General features: G+C 46.5%; 1 protein-coding gene across 11 annotated transcripts; it reads left to right on the top strand.

Annotated features, from left to right (window-relative positions):
• The first annotated feature begins 114 nt into the window (after window positions 1-114).
• Window positions 115-22,662, top strand: ZNF384 (zinc finger protein 384). Of its 11 annotated transcripts, none has more exons than XM_053968376.1 (12): window positions 115-516; window positions 905-953; window positions 1,869-2,058; window positions 4,710-4,776; window positions 4,916-5,156; window positions 5,494-5,815; window positions 10,716-10,793; window positions 17,850-18,074; window positions 18,723-18,905; window positions 19,697-19,775; window positions 20,611-20,769; window positions 20,932-22,662. In XM_053968376.1, the coding sequence occupies exons 3-12, from the start codon at window positions 2,006-2,008 to the stop codon at window positions 21,205-21,207; spliced, it is 1,683 nt and encodes a 560-aa protein (XP_053824351.1). In that variant the 5' UTR covers window positions 115-516; window positions 905-953; window positions 1,869-2,005; the 3' UTR covers window positions 21,208-22,662. The 11 variants fall into 11 exon arrangements, with proteins under 11 accessions (XP_053824351.1, XP_053824342.1, XP_053824395.1 ...); XM_053968367.1 differs by having other exon boundaries at window positions 115-572; XM_053968420.1 differs by having other exon boundaries at window positions 115-572; window positions 4,706-4,776.
• The last annotated feature ends 339 nt before the right edge of the window (window positions 22,663-23,001 follow it).

Here is a 23,001-nt window from a genome sequence, read left to right as displayed (position 1 = left end):
CTCTGGATCATCACGGCGGGCCTGGACCGTCCCAGGCGCTGGCAGGCACAGCGCTCGGGAAAACTCCTCTGGACCGGAGCCGTCCCGCGGCGGCCGAATTACTATTCACGGTGGTTCATGAATATTCATGAGGGCGACAGCCTCTCTCCCCCCTCCGCCCGCGTCACGTGACGCCGCGAGGCCGGAAGCGGCCCTGCCGGCCGGGCTCGGGGACGCCGCCCCCCGCCCGCCACAGGCACTTCCGCCCTTCCGCCAGCCCGGGCTGCCCCGCGCGCCGGCGCCCTCCGCGCTTCCGGTAAGCGCGCGCGCGCGGCCGACCCCCGCCCCGACCTCCGGCCCCGGCCACATCGCCGGTAACCCCGCCTCGGGGAGACTCCCCCGGACCGCCGCCGCCGCTCCGCCGCCCCGTTTTCAAGCGAAACCGCTGATGACGCCGTTCCGCTCCTCTCGGCGACCCGGAAGCGCCGAGGCCCGGCCCGCCCCCTGACCCGGAAGCTCCTCCCCGCTGTCTTTCCGGTGAGGAGGCCGCCGCCGCCGGAGCCGGGCCGGGGCCGCTGCTGGGGGGGAGCCCGGTAATGTGCGGGGCGGCGGGATCGCAGGCGGGGGGCCGGGCAGCGGGACTTCCGGGGCCGGGGCGATCTGGAAGCGGAAATGGAGGAGGGCGGGCTGTCTGTCTGTCTGTCCGTCCGCCCGTCTGTCCCGGTGTCGGGGGCTCCGCCACGGGGGAGCCGCGCTCCGGGCCGGCCCCGCCCTCGGCCGCCGCGGGGGGAGGCGCGTCCGGGCTCCACGGGGAGCGCCTGCCCCGCATATGGCCGGGGTGCCCCGACCCGCGGGCCCCGCGGAGCGCCGCCCGCTGCCATGCGGGGCCCCGGGCGCCCCGGTAACCGAGGCGGTTTATTTGCAGAGCCGGCCCTGGAAGGAGGAGAAATGCAAGAAGAGGGAGAGTGAGAGGGGTAAGGAGCTCCCGGAGCTGCGTGAGTGACCCCCACCCCTCACCCGAGGGCTGCCGCGGGGTGGGAGGAGATGGGATGGGCCGCGGGTCCCGGAGCTGGGGGCGTGGAGGCGTTTGAGCTCCAGGGTGCGGGAGCAGGGATTGACCGCAAGGAAGGAGCTGAGGCGCAGGGTATGCCCTCTGCCAGGCACCTGTTCCAACAGAGGCTCGCTCGGTCGGGGTGGAGGCGACACAAGTGTCGGGGAACGGCACCAAAGTTCTGTCTCTGGTGTGCGGGTTTGGGATCCAGGACTTTGTCCGGTACAATTGGGATATTCCTGATGTGTGTTCAAATGCACTTCTTCTAAAGGTGTAGCAGCATTTGAACTTTCTGTTGCTTATGGTTACCGGGGAAGCATATTTGCTTTTGTTCTAACAGCCTGTGTGGCTTTCGGCATCCTTAGTATTTTGCAGCAATTAAGCCTAAAAGCTCCTTGTCATTGAACAAAGATCCTGGGCTGACATAAAACAACAATCTAAATTGTTCCCGAGCACTACTCTCAGGGCCTTTTGTTGACTGAAAACTCCGTGCCCAATGGGAAATAAAAGCCAGGCATCTGGAGATTAAAGAAACCCATGTTAAAAGTCAACCTCTGAATAAATACCTGCATATCCAACCTTGATTGTGCCTTCCAGAAACACAGCCTCTATCTCACCATATACTTGCACGTGCTTTTGTCTATCTGTTTATGATTAAAGTGATGACCTGCCAAGAGGTATTAATGCAGCACGTTAAGTATGTGATTCTGTGAAGTCCTCTGTGAGGTCTAAACTCCAGATCCCTTGTCCCTTGTGGGTTCTCTGGTTCACTCGGTTGTTTATTTGGTGTATGTACATTTGTGGTCTGTACACAGAAAGTGTTTTTGGTTTATATCAGGAGGGTACGTTGACATCTGTCTGATACTAGACTGGTGAATAGGAAGAAGGTCCCATCTCTGGCCTGTTTGTGGAAGCTGGGATGATGAAGGCCCTGCAGTGGGAGCGTGCTGTGGTACAGGGTTGAAGCTCCAGCCCATGTCTGGTAGTTATAGAGCAATTGGAAGGGTTACGAGCAGAGTTCTGGTAAAGTAAGTGTGAGCAGTGTCTGAGTGGGGGCTGCCAGTAGGGGTGCATGTTTTCAAAATACCCTTTTAGCCTAAAAATGGGATAGGGGAGGGACAGCTCTGGGTACTAGGACAGTAGGTTGGTGGAGGAATCTTACCTTTGTTTTCTGCCTTTGGAAGACTGGCTTGCTAGTGAAATTGCATGAAAGCTTCAACTTTTACACCATTTCTCCTTTTCCTCCACATTCTTATAACTCCATCACACTTCAGCCTTTCAAGCGAGAAGTTTGAGGCCTGATAGATAGTATGATCAAACGTGAAGATTTTTGGACAGGGAGGTGGACTCTAAGGGAATCTAATCAAATCAGTGTAGCCGTCCTTTGAAGAATCAATAAGAGCCGTGTTTGATTTGCACACTTTGTAAGCTGAGCAAACAAAAGTTAGATTCTCTGTGAAGTTCTGGTGGAAGACAAGATGGAGAAAAGCAGCAACTGAGTGCCCTGGCCTCTGCTAGTCTGGATTTTGGAATCTGGAAATGAACTTGCCATTTTTTTATTTGTTCTCTTTACATAAGAAAGCTGTTGTGAGGGTTTTTGGTTTTGTTTTGTTTTGTTTGTTTTTTTTTTTTTGCTTGAATTGGCATCTTTTTGTTTAACTCCTGAAGTTTGCAGTTGCATCCAGCAGAGTCTTCAACTACAAAGTTTCTCTGGAAAATGCATCTGATCAGTATGTGAGACTTTGTGGTTTTGGACAGTCAGGTTCACTTTGTTGTTTTTGATGTGGAAGCTAAGCAAATAACCGCTTATTTATTTTAAAAACAAAACAAAAACCAAACAAAAAGCCTCAAACTTGGAAATTCCAAACAAAACACCCCTCTTGATTCGGGTGGTGCTCAATTGCCAAGGATATGTTATCTCCTCATGTGTGCCCATCCTATGGAAGCAAAAAGTCATGTAATTAAGCGTTACATGCATTGGGCTGTGCTGTGGGCAGTGTACTTAATAATTAATTTGGCTCAGAAAAGAAAGCAAAGGAAGGAAGGTAAGAGTCTTGCCCCATCAGCCTCTGATTGAATCACAGCGGTGTAAATCCAGAGTAATTCAGTCAGGCAGCAAGCAGTCTGACTGCATGCCACCAACGTAAGGTAAATAATTTATCCTTAAGTGTGTTTATTGGTTGATTTGCAGTGAGTGAGTGAGGCAGGAGTACTTGGCCTTGCTGTTGCATGAGCAATTCATAAAAACAAAATTATCGGGTAATTTGGTTCATTTAAGTACTGCTTCTCCACATAGAGGAAAATTATCTTTGCATTTTGGCTCCCACACAGCAAATCCACGTGTATTTATTCTGTCTTGATATACTTCTGTAATGTGTTTCATGCTACTAGGGGCATCCCTCTGAGCTCCCCTGATGATTGAGATAGACCCTTCAGAAACAATATTGTTCAATTATTAGACCACTGGCAGACCATAACAGAAATACAAGTAGGACAGTTTGCAGGTAGCTGCATGAAAAACCTACAGTGGTTGTGCTCTCTGCCAGATCTATTCTGAGCATAGTTTTTACCTACTGCTTTTGCCATATTTGTTTAGGAATAGATGTATCTTCTGTTTCAGAAAATATTGTTTTGTTAATTTCTTTAGGTTTTGAGTAATGTTTTTGCAAGTGCAACAAACTTTGTCCACTAACGGTATTACACAGAGGAATGTAAGGATTAGAAAGGAAAGTGCTTCTTCAGTCATGTGTTCCCAAAGTGATTATACCTCTGTGCTCAGGAAACTCTCTTTTGTCCTCTGAATGCAGACAGAGTTGAGATGGAGCAGTGGGCACTTGGCTAGGGACAGGGTCCTACAGAGTCTTGTCCCAAAGATGGGAAGAAAATGGACAATGGAGAGCCATGACATAATTTCACTTGGAAATAGGGTATCTCAGGAGCAGGGGAATCAGGTTATTTTCCTACTGCTTAGTCTCATTGGAGGAGAGCAGGAATATTGAAGGATATTTCTGTGTTTCTTTCAAGAGCGGGGCTAGGGTGGGCAGTAGGAAGTTAGGAGCCCTGAGTTTGACTTCTTGGTCTGCTGTGGCTGTCTGTTATCTTGGGCAAGTCTGTTTCCCTCTCTCTGCCTGTCTTTCTTCCTGTGTAACATAATGCTAATGTCCCTTTGCTGCATCTGGGTCCTTAGTCTTGAGCTGGGGTGAAGGGACAGGCAGGGTCCAAAATTTTCACTGCCTGTGGGGTCAGACTGTCTGTGATGGTGAAAAACAGTTTTCATCTGTATTTGCCTGCTTGCAGATGCACAGACTTCATTTATGCCATGTACTTGGGTGGATGATAATTGGGAAAATTTGGATATGTTCTGGGTTTCTAGTCAGTCCTATTTTTTGCATGGAGGACTACTGGGCAAGGGGTGTTTCAGATGGACCCAAGCCCATGGGAATAACAGGCACCTTTTTCCCCTGAAAATACTATTTTTTATTTGGGCAAATAGCTCAAAAGCGGGGAGAAGTTGCTCAAGAAAGACAGGGGAGATAAAGGAACTGTCACAGCATTAGACTGAGTCAGTTCCATGTTGGAGTCTCTTTGAGTTTAATGTTTTTTTGTGTATGTGTGTCTGTCTTCCTTATCCTCCATTCCTCTTCCCTTCCCCCTTCTTCTTGCCCCTGTGCCCAGCTAGGATGGAAGAATCTCATTTCAACTCCTCCCCGTACTTCTGGCCAGCAGTGCCCACTGTCTCGGGACAGGTAAGATCTTCCACCCCGTTATGTTCAGAAGTTTACAATGCGTGTTGCACGACACGTGTTTCTGTTGCATTTCCTGCTCAGCCAAATGCTGGGCAAAGCTGTGCCAGGGTATGCTAGAACCTGTCCTTCCCCCGTTTAGATTGAGAACACCATGTTCATTAACAAGATGAAGGAGCAGCTATTGCCCACAGAGAAGGGCTGCAGCCTGGCTCCCCCCCACTACCCTGCCTTGCTGACAGTCCCCACCTCTGTGGCCCTGCCCACTGGTATCTCCATGGACTCGGACACCAAGCCGGAGCAGCTGACACCACACAGCCAAGCCCCTGTGACTCAGAACATCACCGTGGTACCAGTGCAGTCTGCTGGGCTCATGACAGCAGGTAGGGCACTCCAAAGGCTTCGGCAGCCTACAAAGGGGACTGTGGGATGGGGAAACACAAGGTCCTGGAGAATCCTTATTGGCCTGTAGATTATTTCTAGCCTTACTGATGGGGTGGCCTGCCTTGGTGTGGTTTCACTGTGAATCTCTAGGCACTCCATACATCCACCCTTTTTATGGAAGTTTGACTTCCAGCAGTGGAGACTGGGAATGCTTTGGGAGGGGAAGCTACTCTTCTGTTTGTGTTGTAGTCAAAAGTAGATGCTTCTGTGGGATAAGGAGGTTGGGCATAATTGGAGATGTAATAACTGACTTCCTCCACCTTCCTTTGTTTGCAGGTCCTGGTCTGGTGATAACTTCCCCATCAGGTTCTCTGGTGACCACAGCCGCCTCTGCCCAGACCTTTCCCATCTCAGCTCCCATGATTGTCTCTGCGCTACCCCCTGGCTCCCAGGCAGCCCTGCAGGTGGTTCCAGACCTGTCCAAGAAAGGGACAGCCGCCCTTGCTGAAGGTGGCGGGGGTGGGGGAGTTGCCCCCAAACCACCCCGGGGCCGGAAGAAGAAACGATTGCAGGAGTCGGGGCTGCCAGAGATGAGCGACCCCTTTGTGCTGACAAACGAGGATGATGAGGACCAGCACAAGGATGGCAAGACATACAGGTGGGGAGTGGGGTTAAACCTTGACTGTAACATTGCATGGGGATGGGGCTGTAACCCTTCAGAGGGTTACATGGGGAAGAAGAGGGGAAAAAGATCTCTGCCTTGTACCTAGAGTGTCCCTGAGTAGAGAATCTTTGAGCTGCAGAAAGAGTTGAGTTTTCTTTTGGGTTAGGAATATTTACAAACTGATGGGTTGACCCAAAACTAAGGATTTCCTTTTAGTGGGCAGTCTTGATTTCCTGAATATATAGTTGCTACTAGGTTAGTTAATGACCAGGATGTTACGGAGGCTAAACTACATCCTTGATGGCACAGCCAGGTAATATGGCTGGTGTACTGCAGAGTGCAGTGCTGGCTGGCGCAGCTGGAGCACTTCTGGTGTAGCTGAGAGCTCTGGTATACCTGGGTGCTCCTCAGTTAGGACTTCAGTCTGTCCAGTGTAAAGACCACAAACTGGAAACACACAGAGCAGGAAGTGAACTGTGGTAGTGTCTGCTCCTGTGTTTATTGCCCCATGTGATATCCTTCCATCTCAGCACTCCAAACAAAATAAGGGGAAAAAAATGTATTTCTGAATTAAATATAAGGGTGTTTCTGAACCCTGAGTGTGTCAGATAAGAGGGAGAAGAGTTCTGAGCCCTGAGGTTGTGTTTCTGAGCTTGGAAGGATGTGGCTTGAGTTTATGAGTGATGGGGAAGGGAGAGATAAGGTAGGAGGGAATACTTGAACCAGAGGATAAGCAGTGTGGGTGTTTCAGAAAAGGTGGGAACCAGACAGAGCAGAAAGTGGTAGGCAATAAATGTGATGGTCTGTCTTAGGTGGGAAGCAGGAGCACTTATGGGTGATTCAATGATAGGTGTTTCTGACAGATGATTAAGATAAATAAGAGGCAAAATAGTAGCCAAATTGAAACAGTCTTCTCACTTGCCTATAATGTGCCCAGGATCCCATATCAAACAGTTTTCCTTTTATCATCCTAGATGTTCTTTGTTTTGGTACAGATTTAGTTCTCTTTCTGGAATTATGCCATAAAATATGAAGGCATCTACACAGAATCTGTGCACCCACCCCAGGCATTTTTTCCACTTTTAACTATAGCATTTTTTAAATGTTTAATTTTTTTTTAATCAACATAGTTAAATGTGTGCAAAACTAGAGCTTGGATCAGCCTTTTTATCTTAGCCAATGTCCCAGTTCTTCCACTTTGAAAATATAATCAGTGTATGGTGAGGAAGGGTGGGAGTGTTAGGTAGCTTGCTATTTGTAATCCCACCATTTATTTTGGGCCATAGCCACAGATCCACACTACTCAAGCTGCTTACAGTCTGGGTTGCTAATTAGGTTGTTAAATATGTATTTACAGGGGACACAATTGGCAGTGAACACTAGAATTAAAGCTGAACCAGGGCTTTAATTATAGCTCCTTGTTTACTTGTAAGTTTGGAAAAAAAATGCCCAAGACCAGGTGGAGTGACTCAGCAGAAACTTTATGAACACGCATAGTCTGTGTAACAGCTCACGAAGAAGGCTTTGCAGGGAAAAAACAGATGAGTGTATATGTGGCAACATGCAATTTCTTTATGTTTAAGATTTCTTTATGTTTAGTCTGAGTGTGATACCTCTTTCACCAGCTCCCACCCTAAGTAGGCCTTCCTCTGAGCAGTGATTAGGTGTGAGAGAGCTAAATTGAGATTTATTGAAGACCACCAATAGTGGTACTTCAGGAGGAAGTACCTCTGCCCTCCTTGAAACCTGCTCTTTGGATGATGCTTCCCATGTACAAGTTTGGAACTAAAAATGGTTGTTGGAAAAATAAAGGAAAGCACTGTCTTCTCTTGGAGCTGTGGGAGAGAAGACCTTTGTGCAACACAGTAAAATAATTTCTCTATAATATGCATATGAATAGACTCAGAAGTTAAAATTTGGAGGAATACTGGGATCCTTCTGTATTCTAGAGGATGATTTCAGTAGTTCCCGCCACAACAGTAAGCAGACATATGCTAGCTAAATTAAGACTGTGGGTGAGGTTCATCTACTCCTGCTTCTTTCTCAGGCTGGAGGAGGAGTTGGTTTTGGCATTCATATGACTACGTTTGTATGATTTCACTGATTCCCATGATGAGATGCTGAGAATAATGTACTCAGATTCCTGGAAGGTGTTATACTACATTGCTCAGTGTGATTTTTTTTTTAATACCCAATTCCTAAAGCCTGAGATTATTTTGTCAAATTTAATTTTTTTTTTAAGCTTTGTTTTTGAGCTCTGTGAGCTCTCTTGTTGTGAATGTCTGGGCAGGTGATTAATATTTGTAATTCCTGACTCCTAATGTGGTGATAAAGACAGAGTAAGGCCTTGAATGAGGAGCACAGCCAGACAGATGTGGGAGGTGTTGGAGCATAAACCTCAATACATATACTGCAGCTCATCCCATTCTCTACTAAATGTAGAAATGCCTGCTCCAGCAAATGGCAACTGTTTTACTGCTGTATCATCTCTAGAAGTGAATTAGTAGGCTGCTGTGAAAGTGGTGGAAGAATCTCTGTGACTAGGGTTTTTTTTTTGTTGTTGTTGTTTTTTGTTGTTTTGTTTTGTTTTTGTTTTTGTTTTTTTGTAAGGAAAGGTGTGAGGCTTTTGCTAATGATGGCAGTACTTGCAGATCTTCGATGTCTGTCGTCTGTCAGAGTCCTTGGTGCTTTGCATTGTGCTACTGGAAGAATGCTTGCACCTGCAAGGGACAGCATCTGACCCAGTCCTGTGAAGCATTTTCTTTCATGAGTAATGTCACTTCAGTCTTGTCTGGATTCATCGTCAGTTCTTTGTTAGTTAATCTTCCCTGACATCTTTGTAGATTTCGCTTTTTCTTTGGAAAATGAGATCAGCATCAAGAGTCTTTCTAGAAAGATGCTGGCACTGTGGAGCACATGGCTTCTTCCCAGTGCTTTAAAAGGTGCTGAGGAAAAGGTAGCAAACAGGTCCTGGATACAGTAGGATTGTTTTTTTTAGTCCTGGTGTGGTGCCTGTACCTGTGCACTTTAAGAAGTCTGTGGTGTGATGTGATCAGTGGACAAGACTGATAAAGTGGTTCAGTTGCTCTGGGCCAGGTCATCAATTCTCTTTCTCTTGACAGTTCTCTAAGTAGTTTCTTTGTAAGAGGAAGAGAGCTCTGTATAGGCATTGCTAGGCTCTGGTACTAAGTAAAATCTAGGATGAATACCAGTTTATAGTCTGGAATGTTTTGCAAGCTGTGCTCTGGAGCCTCAGATACCAACAGAAAGGTTATTAGCTTGAGAAGGGCCTCACTGTCATAGTGTAACAAGCTCTATCTTCTCCACTTTAGTTTTGGGTTTTCCTTACTTTCACTGGGGAACAGCAGGGAAGTTGGGAGACAATGAGCAGCTGAGGGACATAGGAAACTTCAGAGATGAGTCAAAGGTGCAAAAGTGTACAGAAGCCTTAGTAAACTGAGTTGTTCAAGGTGAGGAAGCTGGTTGGAGGCCCTCATTAGAGAGTAAATCATGTACACAAGGGGGACCAGTGGTTGGAATACAGCATGTGGACATCTTCTCAGATATGTCTAATTTTAAGCCTGTTTTTTCTCCCTTGTACTGGATTTAGTATTACTGTTTAGTAAACTTCCCATAGTTTTGAATTAATTTGTAATGTGGTGGCTGCTAATGAGTTTAGTAAGCCACACATGCCTGTGACAATATTGTTGAATTTGGCTGGTTTTAAGCTTGGAAAAAATCCATTAACCATGCTCTGAGATGATTTATAGTTTGCAGGTGGAAGTATGTGAAGGTAATATTCTCTTTGAGGCTTCTTGAGGCTTGCACGACTCCAGGCACTCAGCAGACAGTCCATCTCCACAGAGGAGACTGTGGAGTCTAATATAGTCTAACTCTTCTCAGTTGCTGTGAGGCTGGACTATAGAACTACTCTTTCTGCAACTCTAAGCATCTTCTAGTGTTGCACTGAAGGGCCAAACATGCTTTTCCTTCAGGCACAGCTGCTTCTCCTTCTGCTTCAGAAGGAGTCTCTAGTGCCCAGTGTGGACAGTAACCTCCCCCTCTGATGGAGACAACAGCAAGGCATGAAAAGACACTGCCTGGTTCAAATGTAGTAGGGATTAGAATGAGGTATGGGCAGGGACTGGGGCTGTTAGTGCTGAGGAAATCTGGAACCTCGGTAGAGATGGGAATCAGAAAGGAGAAGAGAAAAGACAAGAGCCTACAAACTAGGGAATTCAGTAGAGGATGTGATGGGGAACCTCTTTGCAAGGGAGAGAGGGGACAGCTAGCACTGGAATAAGCTACAAACAGCAAAGACTGAGGGGTGGAGGAAAGAACCAGACCTGCTAGGAGCTGGAAAATGGGATACCTAGAACTAGCAGAACAGAGAGGGACAAGAGTATGGGATGTGGACAGACAAGCAGAAGCATGAGGGAGAGGAGATAGGTTATTGAGGGAATGAAGTAGCGAAGAGCCCCTACAGTAGAGGATCAAGAGGCTGGGACATGTGGGTAAAGAGCTTGGGTCTGGGCCTTGGTGCAGGAATAGAAATTGCTCTGGGCTAGAAGGCTAAGGGCAAAAGGGGAATTAAGTTTGAAGTGTCAGGCAGAAAGTTTGACCACATTCCCTCCACAGCCTAGAAATATTAAACCCAGTGCTTCTAAGTTTTGCCATGGCTTTGATGTCAGCATAAGAACGTGACCTCCTCTGGCAAAGAACCTCATCTCCCTCTTAGGCTAGAAAAAGGTGACAAAGTATTGTTGCTGTCATTTATCATTTTAGCTGCAGTGGCAGAGGTCTGTGCAATGGATTTTAAGATTGCTGATGACCAACGTGGGTGTCAGTATGATGCCACACGTTGGAATTTCTGTTTGCTTTTTTTAACAAGTAGTTCCGTGAGCAGCGGAACTAATGATGCCTGGTTTCCAGCGGCTCTCTCCTGTGTGGATTCTCTGATGTCTAATCAAGGGTGAGCTTATTAGCCTTTCCCTCAAGCAGAGGACTCCAAGAGAGTCTCTCTTCTTTCCTCAGCTGCATATTTTTGAGACTTGTGTTGACTTTTAAGATCCTTAGCCCTTTTCCAGATTGGTTGGCATTGGCTTATGATCTCAGAGCTCTAAGGAATACTGTTGCACATGCACATTTACATATACACATGCAGTTTGTACACATAATCCTTGCTTTGTATATAAATGCAGTGCTTGGAGCTTAGAAAATGACAATTTGACTGGCCACATGCCTGAGGGTATAATGAGGTAAAACCTTGTGTTATGGTAAGTTCTCTCCCTTCTGCTGAGATATTGTAACTGTGTGTGTGAGCACATAGGTGCTTTCCCTTGGCAGTTCCTCACAGTGCCAAACAGAATGAATTGACAGAAGTTCTGCAGTCACAAATTCAGATTTTGGCATGTTACTTGTCAATGGAATGAGTGTGTGCAAGGGAATGAGGAGGATAGTCACAGTTTCAGTTTGGGAGAGAGGGAGCTTTAAAACTGTATTTTGTGCCTCTTATCTTACTATACCTTAATTTAGCCCTGTTGAGTCAATGCACTTTGATACCATCCTTGATGGATATTGGTGCATGATAGCCTGTCAGAGACCTGCATGTTTGCTCAACCTGAAAGGAATATTCTATGAAAAGAAAATAAAAAATGCATTGACATGGGATTGTGGAATTGAGGAGGATGATCTGGGGAAGGCATTTGCTAGTATGAAGAACTGTTGATTACACTTGCCTCTGCCACAGATTGCTGTGGTATCCTGCAGCCCTACAGATAATCTTGCCTTGAAGTGTGTGCAAGTATGAGTTAGGTTGAATCTTCAGTGGATTTGCATTTGTCTCAGGCTACAAATGACCATAGAGAGTTATCCTGAAATAATTAACATTTGGTCTTCCCAAAACCGTAATCTTAAGTATCATTGAACTTCTCTGTTACAGGTCAGACCCTGTTCTGCTTTGCAGAAGTGTGGCATCTCATAGGAGTAGCATAGAAATCTATAGGAGCAGTGATATGAATGTATGTAATAGGAATTTTCCTTTAAAGGAAAAAAAGAGGTCACAGATACCAGTTTGGCCACTTGGAATTAGTGGGTACGTCTCTCTTACTGTGTTTCACTGTGTCTTTTGTGATTCCCTTCCCTTACAAAAACTAAAACAGGGACACTGTGGGGATAGATGAGTGCTTAGGGAGCACTGATATTTCTGTGGTGGGTACAGGAGGTGAGTGATCTGCTTCACGAGGTTGGAATTGCATGTGGTCAACAAGGCTTAAGGCTGTCCAGAGTGGTGGTATAAAAAACTGAATGCTTGCTTGTTAAGTATCTGTCTGTGCAACATAATAAGAGTGCAGTTCTGTGGAAATAATCAATAAAGCTGTATCAGAACGCACCTGCATTGCGGAGCCAAATTATAGTGACATGGATGACCTTAATCTGGTGTTTCCAAATTTCCTTGTGCTTTCTAATGGGCCTTTTGTATTCTTTTAATTTTAGCTCTTGCATGTTATCACTATACTAGGAAGCACATTATTGTGTTTTATTGTTTTGTTGGTCTTTTATGCTAATAGTGACTGATTTAAAAAAATGGAGAACAGTGTCTTAGGCCTGATGTTCAGTGATTTGAACATCAACAGCAAGTCATGGCTGATAACGTAAAGATAAAAGCAATGATGCTGGATAGCTGTAAAGAAATGGGATCTTTATGTGATTGTTAATTGTTCAGACAAAATATATTTTAATACAGTCCCATGGAAGACTTAGCCTTTTGGGACAGCGTGATGTCTCCAGCAGCCAGGGACTGAGATCCAGATGTTTGGACACAATGGAAAACATTATCAGACAGAAGTGTTTTGTTGGACTATTGAATGTCTCTGGTCTAAAGATAAGGAATATGGAGGAACAGTACCCTGGAAAGCAATGACTGTGAAAAAGACTTTTAGGAATTAAGTGACATCATGAAAGCTCCCAGTGCAAGACTGTGACAGAAAAAGTTTAAGGTGCAACTGTTGAAAGCATAAATGATTGAGTCATTAAAAGAAAACAGGCAACTTGTGAAGTATGCTGAAATACCACAGAATTCTGGGTCAGGTATTTTTAGGGTCATTTGGAAAAATGGACAAAATGCAGGAATGCCCTCAAATCTGGGAACTGGGAAAGTGCCATATGATGAGAGCACTTTAAACTGCTCTTTGCCTTGCCAGTATATGAGTATGCTTTTCTGCAGCTGTACCAAGCCCCCAGGTGACTGAAGGACTGTGGAAGTAAGTTGACCAAGATCTCTGAGCATAGCTGATAGATTTGTTACACACTCCAGTAGTGTAAACTGTTCAGTGGAAGCACAGTGTTGGCTTTTGAATAGGAGCTGATGCTGGATGTGCCAGTGTGGAAGCAGAAGTACAATTCCTGTGCCTTCATTTGGCATCTTCGTACTCACTGGCTTTATATGGGTGTTGCCCAAGTGTACCTGTGTATCTTGGATGTTAGTTTTGTCTTGTTTCCCCTCCTCTTACAAAATATTAACAAGAAAGTGTTTAACTTCAGCTTAAAAAATGGGGGAATGTGAGGGTAAAGTTAGCATTTATCATGAACTGTGCATCCATTATTATGCTATGCTTGCATTAGTTACTTCATTAACTCTGCATTGCAAAGGCAGGACATTTCCTTCCTTTTTAAATGAACTGCTGACTCTGACAGCCTAAACTTACTCTTATCATCTAGTCTAACTTCAGACTTTCCTGGTTTGATTTTTAGTTTAACTGATGGTCTAACTTGTATGTGTAGCCTAACAGAAGGAGCAAGGGCTCAATTAACTTGTAAGACTACTCTCAGTAGATACTAGGAATTCAAATTCTCAGAGCCATATAAAAGCTTACATAGTTTTCACAACTGTGATACTGATTAATTAAGCACTTGATTGAAAAAGGATGTTAATCCATGTTGGGCAAATTTTACTATGAGCTGGTATTTCAGATGGTATTTTATCTCCTAACAGCATCTGATGAATGAGGCAGAACATTCCATGGAAAGTGGAAAAAAATACAGTACTGTGTGCCACAGAGTTGTAGTCTAGTTGCTATAAGCATCATTTTCTTTATGACTCATTGTGATGACTTTCATATGGGAGTAGAATTAGAAGTGCATCCACCTTTTGCTGGCATTTCATGATTTTTGAGAGTGTCTATGTCTAACATGAACATTTTCTGCATGTGTTCATTTCCTATAAAAAAGGCATTGTAGACATTGGAAGGGGTTACTTTTGATCTCTGGCATATGGCTGAGTGCTAATTTAACTGTTGATATGAACCTCTGTTTTATTAAGGATATTTTCTCCAAGGCTGTCTGAATTTACAGAGCCATAACAAGCAGCTGCAGGGGATGTTGTGTCACACCATCAATGGGAATGCTGCAGTCATTTCTGTTTCTTGCTGTCAGAAAGAATGCAGCCAAAGGAGGGGTAGTTTAGAAGCACAGTGGGAAGACTATTAAAATGGATATTAAACAGAGGGGGGGTAGAAATCAATTATTTCATATAGTGTTTCATTCATGCTTAGCAAGGAGCACTCCCTATTTTTCCTCTCCCCAGCCAGAATTTCACTGAAGTAGAATACTGAAATGCAGCTAGTGTCAGATGGGATATTCTCATTATCCATATAGATTTAACATTTTTTTAAATCCATATTTGCCCACTAGAGGGCTGATTGCATCTTCCCCTTTAATATTTGATGTTGTCTGAGGCAGAATGCAAAGCCCTTAATTAAATGGACCATTTGTTCCTGTGAAAAAGCCTGATACCACACAATATAAAATTCTAAAATGCAGCTTTCTGTTATATTCCATGGCTTTTTTTTAAGTCAAAAGGCTCATGAATTTGTTAATGCTGCATAACATTCTTGCTCTCTCAGGGTTGATGCTAATTAGATGATTAGAAAATGAGTTCTTGCAAGATTTTAATTCTAAATGTTGTTTGAAAAACAATGTCAAAATGTCTATAGCTGCTAAATTCAGACAACAGGAGTTCCTTGGTTTGTTTGTTTGAGGGTTTTGTTTTGATTTTGGGGAGGTTAGGGTTTTGGGGGCTTTTGTTATTGTTGTTGAGGCCTGTTCTTGCTAATAATCAGGTTTGTCATTGTCATGCAAGTGCCAATGATGTTTTGAAAACTTCTTTATAATTTTATTTTGAAAATAGAAAGGGACATACAGTCTGTTTCTCTGAATTAAAGTTTATTTTAAAGAATTTCTGACCTGAAGGCAGATACCTGGCAAAGCAGATAAGTAAAGGAAAGGGTGCACAGAAGTTATGGAAGATAAAGTTGATGGCTTTATGGCACTATAGATTTAATGCATGGGACTACTTAGACTTGATGGCATGGTAAAAGTTCATTAATTTTTCAGAACAGAATAGACTATTTAAAATATAGAGTCCTGTGTACAGCACAGAAGAGATTAGTGCCCAGCATTCTCTTTAAACTAGAGCAAAACCCTTAGAAGGATATTTCTCTCAGAAAGGTACCTGGAGTCTCAGAATGCTGTTTGTAGGGGCCGAGTGATTGAGACCATGTTGTAGCCTCCAAGCCTTGTTCCAAAGATGCATTATTCTCATGGTTGGAAAAGGCCTGTTTCCTCTTTTTTTCATTTCTGGTGTCAGTTGTTGTTCCTCATTATATCTTACTTGTTCATAAAATAAGCCCCTAGTAATTGATATTTTTCTCACTAGGTAGATTTATTTGGATATTGACCAAGTTATCTTTTAAGCTTTACTCCAAACCTAGATTGAGTGGAGTCAGTGAATCTTTCCTGCAAAGCCAATTTTCCACATGCCATCATTCTTTAGGTTTGCTGAGCCTGTGTGAGTTTTTCAGTAATTGTTGAGGACATAGACTTCAGAATTAGACATGCTATTGGCAAGAACAGTTGCTCCCCTCCTGTATACAAAAAGGATACCTGCTATTCCCCTTTGTTTTGGTGAGCAGCACAGCATCACACTAGGAGCTTGTTCTCAATTGAATGGTTCCTTATCAGAGGGACAATGCTGTGGAACGGGGTTCAGTTGAGAGTAATGGAAGTCAGCATCTGCTGAGAAGGAGCTTGCTAAAAGTCAAGCATGAGATTATGCTGTAATTGCTTGCATTAGCAGAGAACTGGACTTGGCAACTCAAAGGTATTTTTCAGTTCAGTGTTCACCTCAGAGTTATTTCTAACGCTGGTGCTTTCAAGGATACACAGTCCTCATCATGTATGAGTATAACTTGATTACTGCAGAATACATATGCTCTATTCAAGTCTAGCATTTCAGGAAGTCTGGAACAAACTGTGTGACTTGAGATAGTTTGGTTTATAAACCAAAAGCTACTTTTCTTAAAAAAAGATGATGCTGATGTACCTTTTTACGCCTTATATCTTTAATTGATGTAGGGATAAACAGCCAAATTGCTTCTGTTTGTTGATTCCAGCAGGGATTGGTGTATGTGTGTGTATGAGGAGGGATTTATGTAAGGATGTACTTAGTTTGCATGTTCTGTTAGGGCTTGCAATTAAAATGGATTAAGAGAAAGATGAAGGTGGGACACGTGGGAACAACTGTGAGAGATGATAATGAATGTAAAAGAGCAAAGGTGGAGAGGAGGGAAATGTTATGACAGGTGTGTGTTAGAGTGCTTACTAGAGAGGTATGGCTTCCAGCTAAATGGCTTGGAATCAAGCTATGGCTCGGAAGGGCCTGTGGAAGTTAAGGTAAGTGCTGGATAAATTCTGCTTACATGACATACGCTAATCAGACTACACACATCATAAAGCTTCTGGTTTCAACAGAGTCACAACAGTAGATGCAATGAAGTATCCTCCTGAGGGGAGATGGATATGGGGAAGAGCAGGATCAGCTCTGTGGCTTGTAATACCTGCAGAGACTTTTGTTGCTGAGCAGTTTAGTAAACACTATATAAACTCAAGGAAATTCCCAGACAAAACCACTGTGAAAGTTGAATTTGTGTTAACTAGCCTTCCTCTGGCTGGCATTTCTTCTCTCAAATGTGACCCTGGAAGTTACATGTGGAGATTCTATTTTGTCTTTAATGTAAATGAAAAACCTAAATTCAGATAAACCTTAACTCTACCCCTTGTTTGACACACATGGGGGGGTGGGGAAGAAATTAGTAACTTGGATGCAGCTTCTATCTGTCAAATTAACAACCACAAAAGCTTTTGCCATCTTGAACCGTAACAGCCTGGTGTCGTAGTGGAGGAGCATTTTTTAACAGCAGCATCCGTAGCAGAGCGATGCCAACTGCTTCTTCTTGTTCAGAGAGTCTGTGTGTTAACAAATACATTTCTGATCATTACGGGAACAGATGGATCCAAACACCCAGACAAAACATTTTGCATCACATCAGTAAGACTGAAATGATGAAAGCCCACTAGACCAATGAAATACCACATTTATATCCAGAGTATCTTTGTGAGGCCCACTAGGAAAGCAGCACTACTGTTATTCTCAGCATTTTGTATTCTAAATATTTGAGTGTCTTCTACAAAAATGGGAGCAGAGTTAAGTGGATTTGGCCATTTCTGCTATCACAGACTTCACAGTTCATGGAATTAACTTCTAATATGAACTATAACCTGGGATTTCCAGGTTTTCCAAGGTTTTTTTGACTGAAATAAATAGTAGATTAACAAAGTGGGGGGTTTGTCTGGGCATTATTCATATCCCCTTAGGATTGCTGTTGGAAAATGTCCAATGTGTTGCCCTGTCTCTCTTGCAAGCCAGTTGGTTCCTTCCAACACCTTCCAACGCCTTCACTTGTCTGGCTGTGAAGTATTGTTCTGTTACACCAGTTCCCAGCTTAAATTTGTTCCCCTGGGACTGAACCACTCACAGCCAAGCCATGTCCCAGGTGAAACCTCCCCAGTACCACATAGTGGGAAAACACCCCTTTTTCACTCAGTGTGGAAGATCCCATCCAGTTAGATTTGATCCATATTGGGGCTTACCCCCGTGTGACACTGTCTCTTCCCCTCGCCCCGGTCCCAGGTGCCGGATGTGTTCGCTGACCTTCTACTCCAAGTCGGAGATGCAGATCCACTCCAAGTCCCATACGGAGACAAAGCCACACAAGTGTCCTCACTGCTCCAAGAGCTTCGCCAACAGCTCCTACCTGGCCCAGCACATTCGTATCCACTCAGGGGCCAAGCCCTACACGTGCAGCTACTGCCAGAAGGCCTTCCGCCAGCTCTCCCACCTGCAGCAGCACACACGGTAAGGGCCAGAGGAGGCTGGGGCCCTCTGCACTGCATGTTGCCGTCATCCCAGCATGCTGTGAGCACCTCAGTGGGCAACTGCCTGGGCAGACCTGGCTGGTTGTCACAGGCTGGTCAGGTCTTACACACATCAGACCGGCAGTAACGGTATCAGACATGTGAGACTGGTCCCTGGCTGTGAGGGGCTGGGTGCGCTCAGGTTAGCGCTGCTCCGCCGGAGAGGCATCGGCAGTGGAGTGATGCTTTCTGACAAGAGGTAGGACTGGTTGTGTCAGTGTGAGAGTAGAGCGGGCATAGGAGGACTGTTCCCTGTCACCCCAGCATAGTTCTGCCAAACATCTCAAGTCCAGGCTTGCAGCCCCCCTGCTATTTCAGCCACAGGCTTCCCACACGCAGCTCTGCCAATGCCCCTCAGTCCAAGCTCTATAGTTCCTCTCTCTGGATCCTCCCCCGGTGCAGACAGACCATGGTCTCTTGAATCCAAGGGGAGCACAGTTTGAGACCAAGAGAACTCATGCTGTGTTTGGAGTTCCTTCATGTAGCAGATAGCGTGGTGCTGTCCCACCCCCTTTGTGCCCTCATTCCATCAGCACTAGCCAGATGGCGGTCATGTCCAACTGCTGCTGCTCCTCCTCCTCTTCGGCAGGATCCACTCCAAGCTCCACACGGCGATTGTCAAGCCGCACAAGTGTCCTCACTGCTCCAAGAGCTTCGCCAACACATCCTACCTGGCCCAGCACCTCCGCATCCACTCGGGGGCCAAGCCCTACACCTGCCGCTACTGCCAGAAGGCCTTCCGCCAGCTCTCCCACCTGCAGCAGCACACACGGTAAGGGCCAGAGGAGGCTGGGGGCCTGGCCCTGGTCCCCCCGCGCTGCCGGCATGCACCTCTGGAGCACGCGCGCCAAGCATGCGGGGGGCGGGCGGGGAATGCGGCCGGCTGCACCCCCAGAAGGAGGTGACCCACCTGAGTGGACGGAGTGGAGGCTGCGCAGGAGACACTGACCACGTCAGGGCTGAGGTGGGCACATGCTGTCCTTGGGGATCCTTGGTCTTGCACCGCGGGCGGCACAGAGAGAGAGCGATAGAGAGAGAGGCATTGGCTGTAGGGGATCCCAGCCTGGCACCACGGGGGTTGGACTGAGTGTGTGGAAGCTGCTCCTGGCATTGCAGGGGGACAGGGACAGGTTAACACTGTAGGTAAATTCAGCCTGTTACTTAAAAGGAAAAACTTTGATGTGTCTATCCTGGAGGGAACAGAGCTGCTTTCTTGGTACTGTGGAAGCAAGAGAACAGATTCCTCTTGGTCATTTGGGACTCCTGAGATTGGAGCAGGGAGCCTGGACCTCCATACCCCTTCCCAATACATTTTTAGGTAGCTCACGTGCTGAGCTGTCCAGGCATTCATAAGCTCTTGCTCCTCAATCCTAGTCACTCTAAAATCTGCTTGACTGCCTGTCTTCAACTTCTAACTGGATGCGGGAGCTGGGCAGAGCTCTCTTTGTCCAGCTAGAACAGCATCTGGAGGCAACATCATCCCCTTCACACAGCAGCAGGACCTGGCAGTCTGCCCTGTCTGCCTGCTCACTGCCTCCCATTTGTGCTCTTCCTCCTCAACAGTATCCACACCGGGGACCGACCCTACAAATGTGCTCACCCTGGGTGTGAAAAGGCTTTCACCCAGCTTTCCAACTTGCAGGTAAGGGGCTGGGTGTGTCCTGCTCGCTGACAGGGGTTGGCAAGGGTGCCTGTGGTGGAGGAGGTGGAATAAGTGGGGCAGCTGGGAGGAGAGTAAAAGAATACAGAAAGCTGTTGAAGCCCTGGGCAGGGAAGAGATTCCTGACTTGTGGCACTTAGTGGCCCAAAAAAGTCGCATAAACGGTCGCATCCTGTAAAATTAACTTGACTTGAAAGCGGTGAGAACTTAGTGAAGTTCCCCCCATCTGTTTTGCAGTTTTCTAACTCAGCTGGGGCAAGACTTTTGCAAAATGTTACACCCAATAAAGTCTGGGTATCTGGGTGGGTTTTTTGTTTGTTTTACAATGAAATGGAGGGCATAAGGGTAGGGATATAGGAAGCAGAGGTGGTGTGTCCTGTTGCAGTATCCTGGAGGAGAGGGACTGTAGAGTTTGACAAAGAGCAAAGAGCTGTAAACACCTGCAAGCAGTTAAAGCAAATCCTGTCCTGAAGGTATTAGATGCAGGGAGCAGATGTATAGTGGGGCAGAAAAGGAGAGACCAGGAAAAGACTGAGAGTTGCATGGAAACTGAGAAGATGGGGGTTGTGGAGCATTAAGAGTCTCTGCTCTTCAGATGCCTAGTATGCATGAGAGGGAAGGGCATGTGTGGGGAAGGTGTGGTGGGCTGCAGGGAGTTCTGTCCCTGTGCTAGGAGCCAGATTTACCTTCCTCATCAGCCAGCAGCTTGGGGCCTGGCTGTAACAGGGTATTTGAGGTAAAGCCATCTCCAGTACTAATACTTGCTTGCTTCCTCACGCTTGCTTTCTCTTTCCTCCCTGCTGCTGCTGCACCCCAGTCCCACAGACGGCAGCACAACAAAGACAAACCTTTCAAGTGCCACAACTGCCACCGTGCGTACACGGATGCTGCCTCGTTGGAGGTACACCTGGCTACGCACACGGTGAAACACGCCAAGGTCTACACCTGCTCCATCTGCAGCCGGGCCTACACCTCGGTGAGTGTTTGCTGCCCTGAGGATAGCAGAAGTGGTCAACTTCCCAGGGAGCAGCTCCTGTAGATCCAATGGGAGCAGTCCCCTGAGTTGCTGTGTCCCTCCCTACTGGCTTGGCTCTTGCGAGCATCGTTCCCTCCTCTCATGCGGTCCTTCCCGTTGCAGGAGACGTACCTGATGAAGCACATGCGGAAACACAACATCCCTGACCCACAGCAGCAGGTGGTTCAGGCACAAGCCCAGGCCTCGCAGCAGCAGCAGCACTTCCAGCCACAGGGCGGGGGGGCAGCAGGGGGCCCTTCTGGAGACACTAACCAACCCAACCCTCCCCCCCAGTGCTCCTTTGACCTGACTCCTTACAAGACTTCAGAGCATCACAAGGACATCTGCCTCACTGTCAGCACCAGCACCATCCAAGTGGAGCACCTCTCCAGCTCCTAGAGAGACCTCAACCCAGGGAGCAGAACGCCTCTTGTGCATAGCCTGTGCCAGGGGCACCGCTTGTGCAGCGGCCCTCCTCGTGCAACAGTTTCTGGCCTCTCCTCCTGCAGCAGCCTCTTCTGGCTGTGTAACCCTGTTCATGGCAGCCCCTTGCACAACAGCCTGTCTCAAGGGGGTGCTCCTTCTGTGCAACAGCCTGCCTGGTAGGAGGATGCTTCCTTGTGCAAGAGCCCCTTTCCTGTGCTGGGATCACTTCCTCATGCAAGAGCCCCTCCTTTGAAACCCAAAGAAAGGCCCCTGTTTTGCCTTCTCTCTCACTGTAGGATGTGTATGAAGTGGGGTTGCGTGTTGAGACACGCATGGTGGATGGGATGGAGAGATGGCCCTTGTATATACAGGGGCTTGGACACATGTTTTTAGCAGGCCACAGAAGAATGTGGCAGGGTTCACAGCTGGATGGGGTTTTTTGAGGATTGCCTTGAGTGTCTAAGAGAAAAATATCCATTCCTGTCCCTCCTGCTTGTGAAAGGAAGGAGGGGGTCACTCGTCCTGCCCCAAGGACTGGATGGGAGAAACCTTCTCCCCAGTGGAAGGTGAGACCAGTGGAGGGGGGAGAGGTGAGGCATGTTCTCTGGGATGGACAGGTGCCTACACTGCCTAAGGGCTGTGGAGTATTGCATTCTTTCTCCTTCCCTGGTGGAGAGCAGTAGAGAGGAGTCTGTCTGAACTGGCTGCTGCCTCTCTCTCTCAGCTGTCTGAGCAGCACAATGGCCCCATAGGAATGTGGGTTCCTGCTCATTGCTCTTCCTGCCTGTTGTGGATGATATCCTAGCAGCTTGTACTCCTCCTCCTCTCCCTCCTGCTTTTCCCCCCACCTCAGAAAAGCCTGCAGGCATCAACAACAAACCAAAAAGCAACTGGAGGGAGGGTAAGAGACTGCCAAAATAATCATCACCCTTCTCTTTACTCCCTTTCCTGAAAGGCGGAATGACAGCAGTTCTGATACTCACATACCTGTCCTGCCCCCAGTTTCCCAAAGGGAAAGAGGAGGAGGAGGAGGAGGAGGAGGAGGAGGAGGAGGAGGAATAGACCAGTCTTTTCAAGGGGTTGGCAGGAAGCAGGGAAAGGCTAGTTTCTCCTGCTCATCTCTTGCCAGAGTGCTCTCCCAGGCTCCCTCTTGCCAAGACGGGCTGGACTCACGTGGCAGTGGTGGCCTCTTCTGGACCCTGGTCATGGGAGAGAATCCCCAAAAGGTGGACAGTGGAGAGAAGGGGATGAAGATCCCCACAGAGAGACCAATCTAATGAGAAGGGGGAGCCAACAAGAATAAACTGAAGGCCCCTTGAATTTATATATATATATATATATAAATATCTATTCCCCACCCCTGGCCCGCTCTGTCCTTGCTGTAACTGTTTCTATCTCTGTGTTTATAAAACGCATTATCCTGGCGAATTTTTATTTTCAATCTTCGTTTGTTTTTCCCTTTCTCTTCGTCTTCAATTCTCCTTCCTCTTTTTTTTTTAAATTGGTCCACATGACTGCTAGTCTTGTGTGTTACTTACTAGTTTCTTTGGATCATGGAGGCTGACTTGGAAGAGAATGAGAAGGCAAGGGAAAAAGCATGTGTTGTTGGGTTTTAAAATCAGTCACCCACCCAAAGCCTATAGAATCCCAGACTTCTGTATGAACAACCAATAGGGGCTTCTATTTTATTTTTTTTAACCACCCTGTATAGAAATAAATTGGTGTAAAAGGCTCCTTGAAGGTGCTGCTGCAAGCACCCTGCCCCTG

Source organism: Vidua chalybeata, chromosome 2, assembly GCF_026979565.1.
Source record: "Vidua chalybeata isolate OUT-0048 chromosome 2, bVidCha1 merged haplotype, whole genome shotgun sequence".
NCBI classification, from domain to species: Eukaryota; Metazoa; Chordata; class Aves; order Passeriformes; family Viduidae; genus Vidua; species Vidua chalybeata.
Note: the sequence above shows the minus strand (reverse complement) of the source record. Positions and strands in the feature narration are given on the sequence as shown.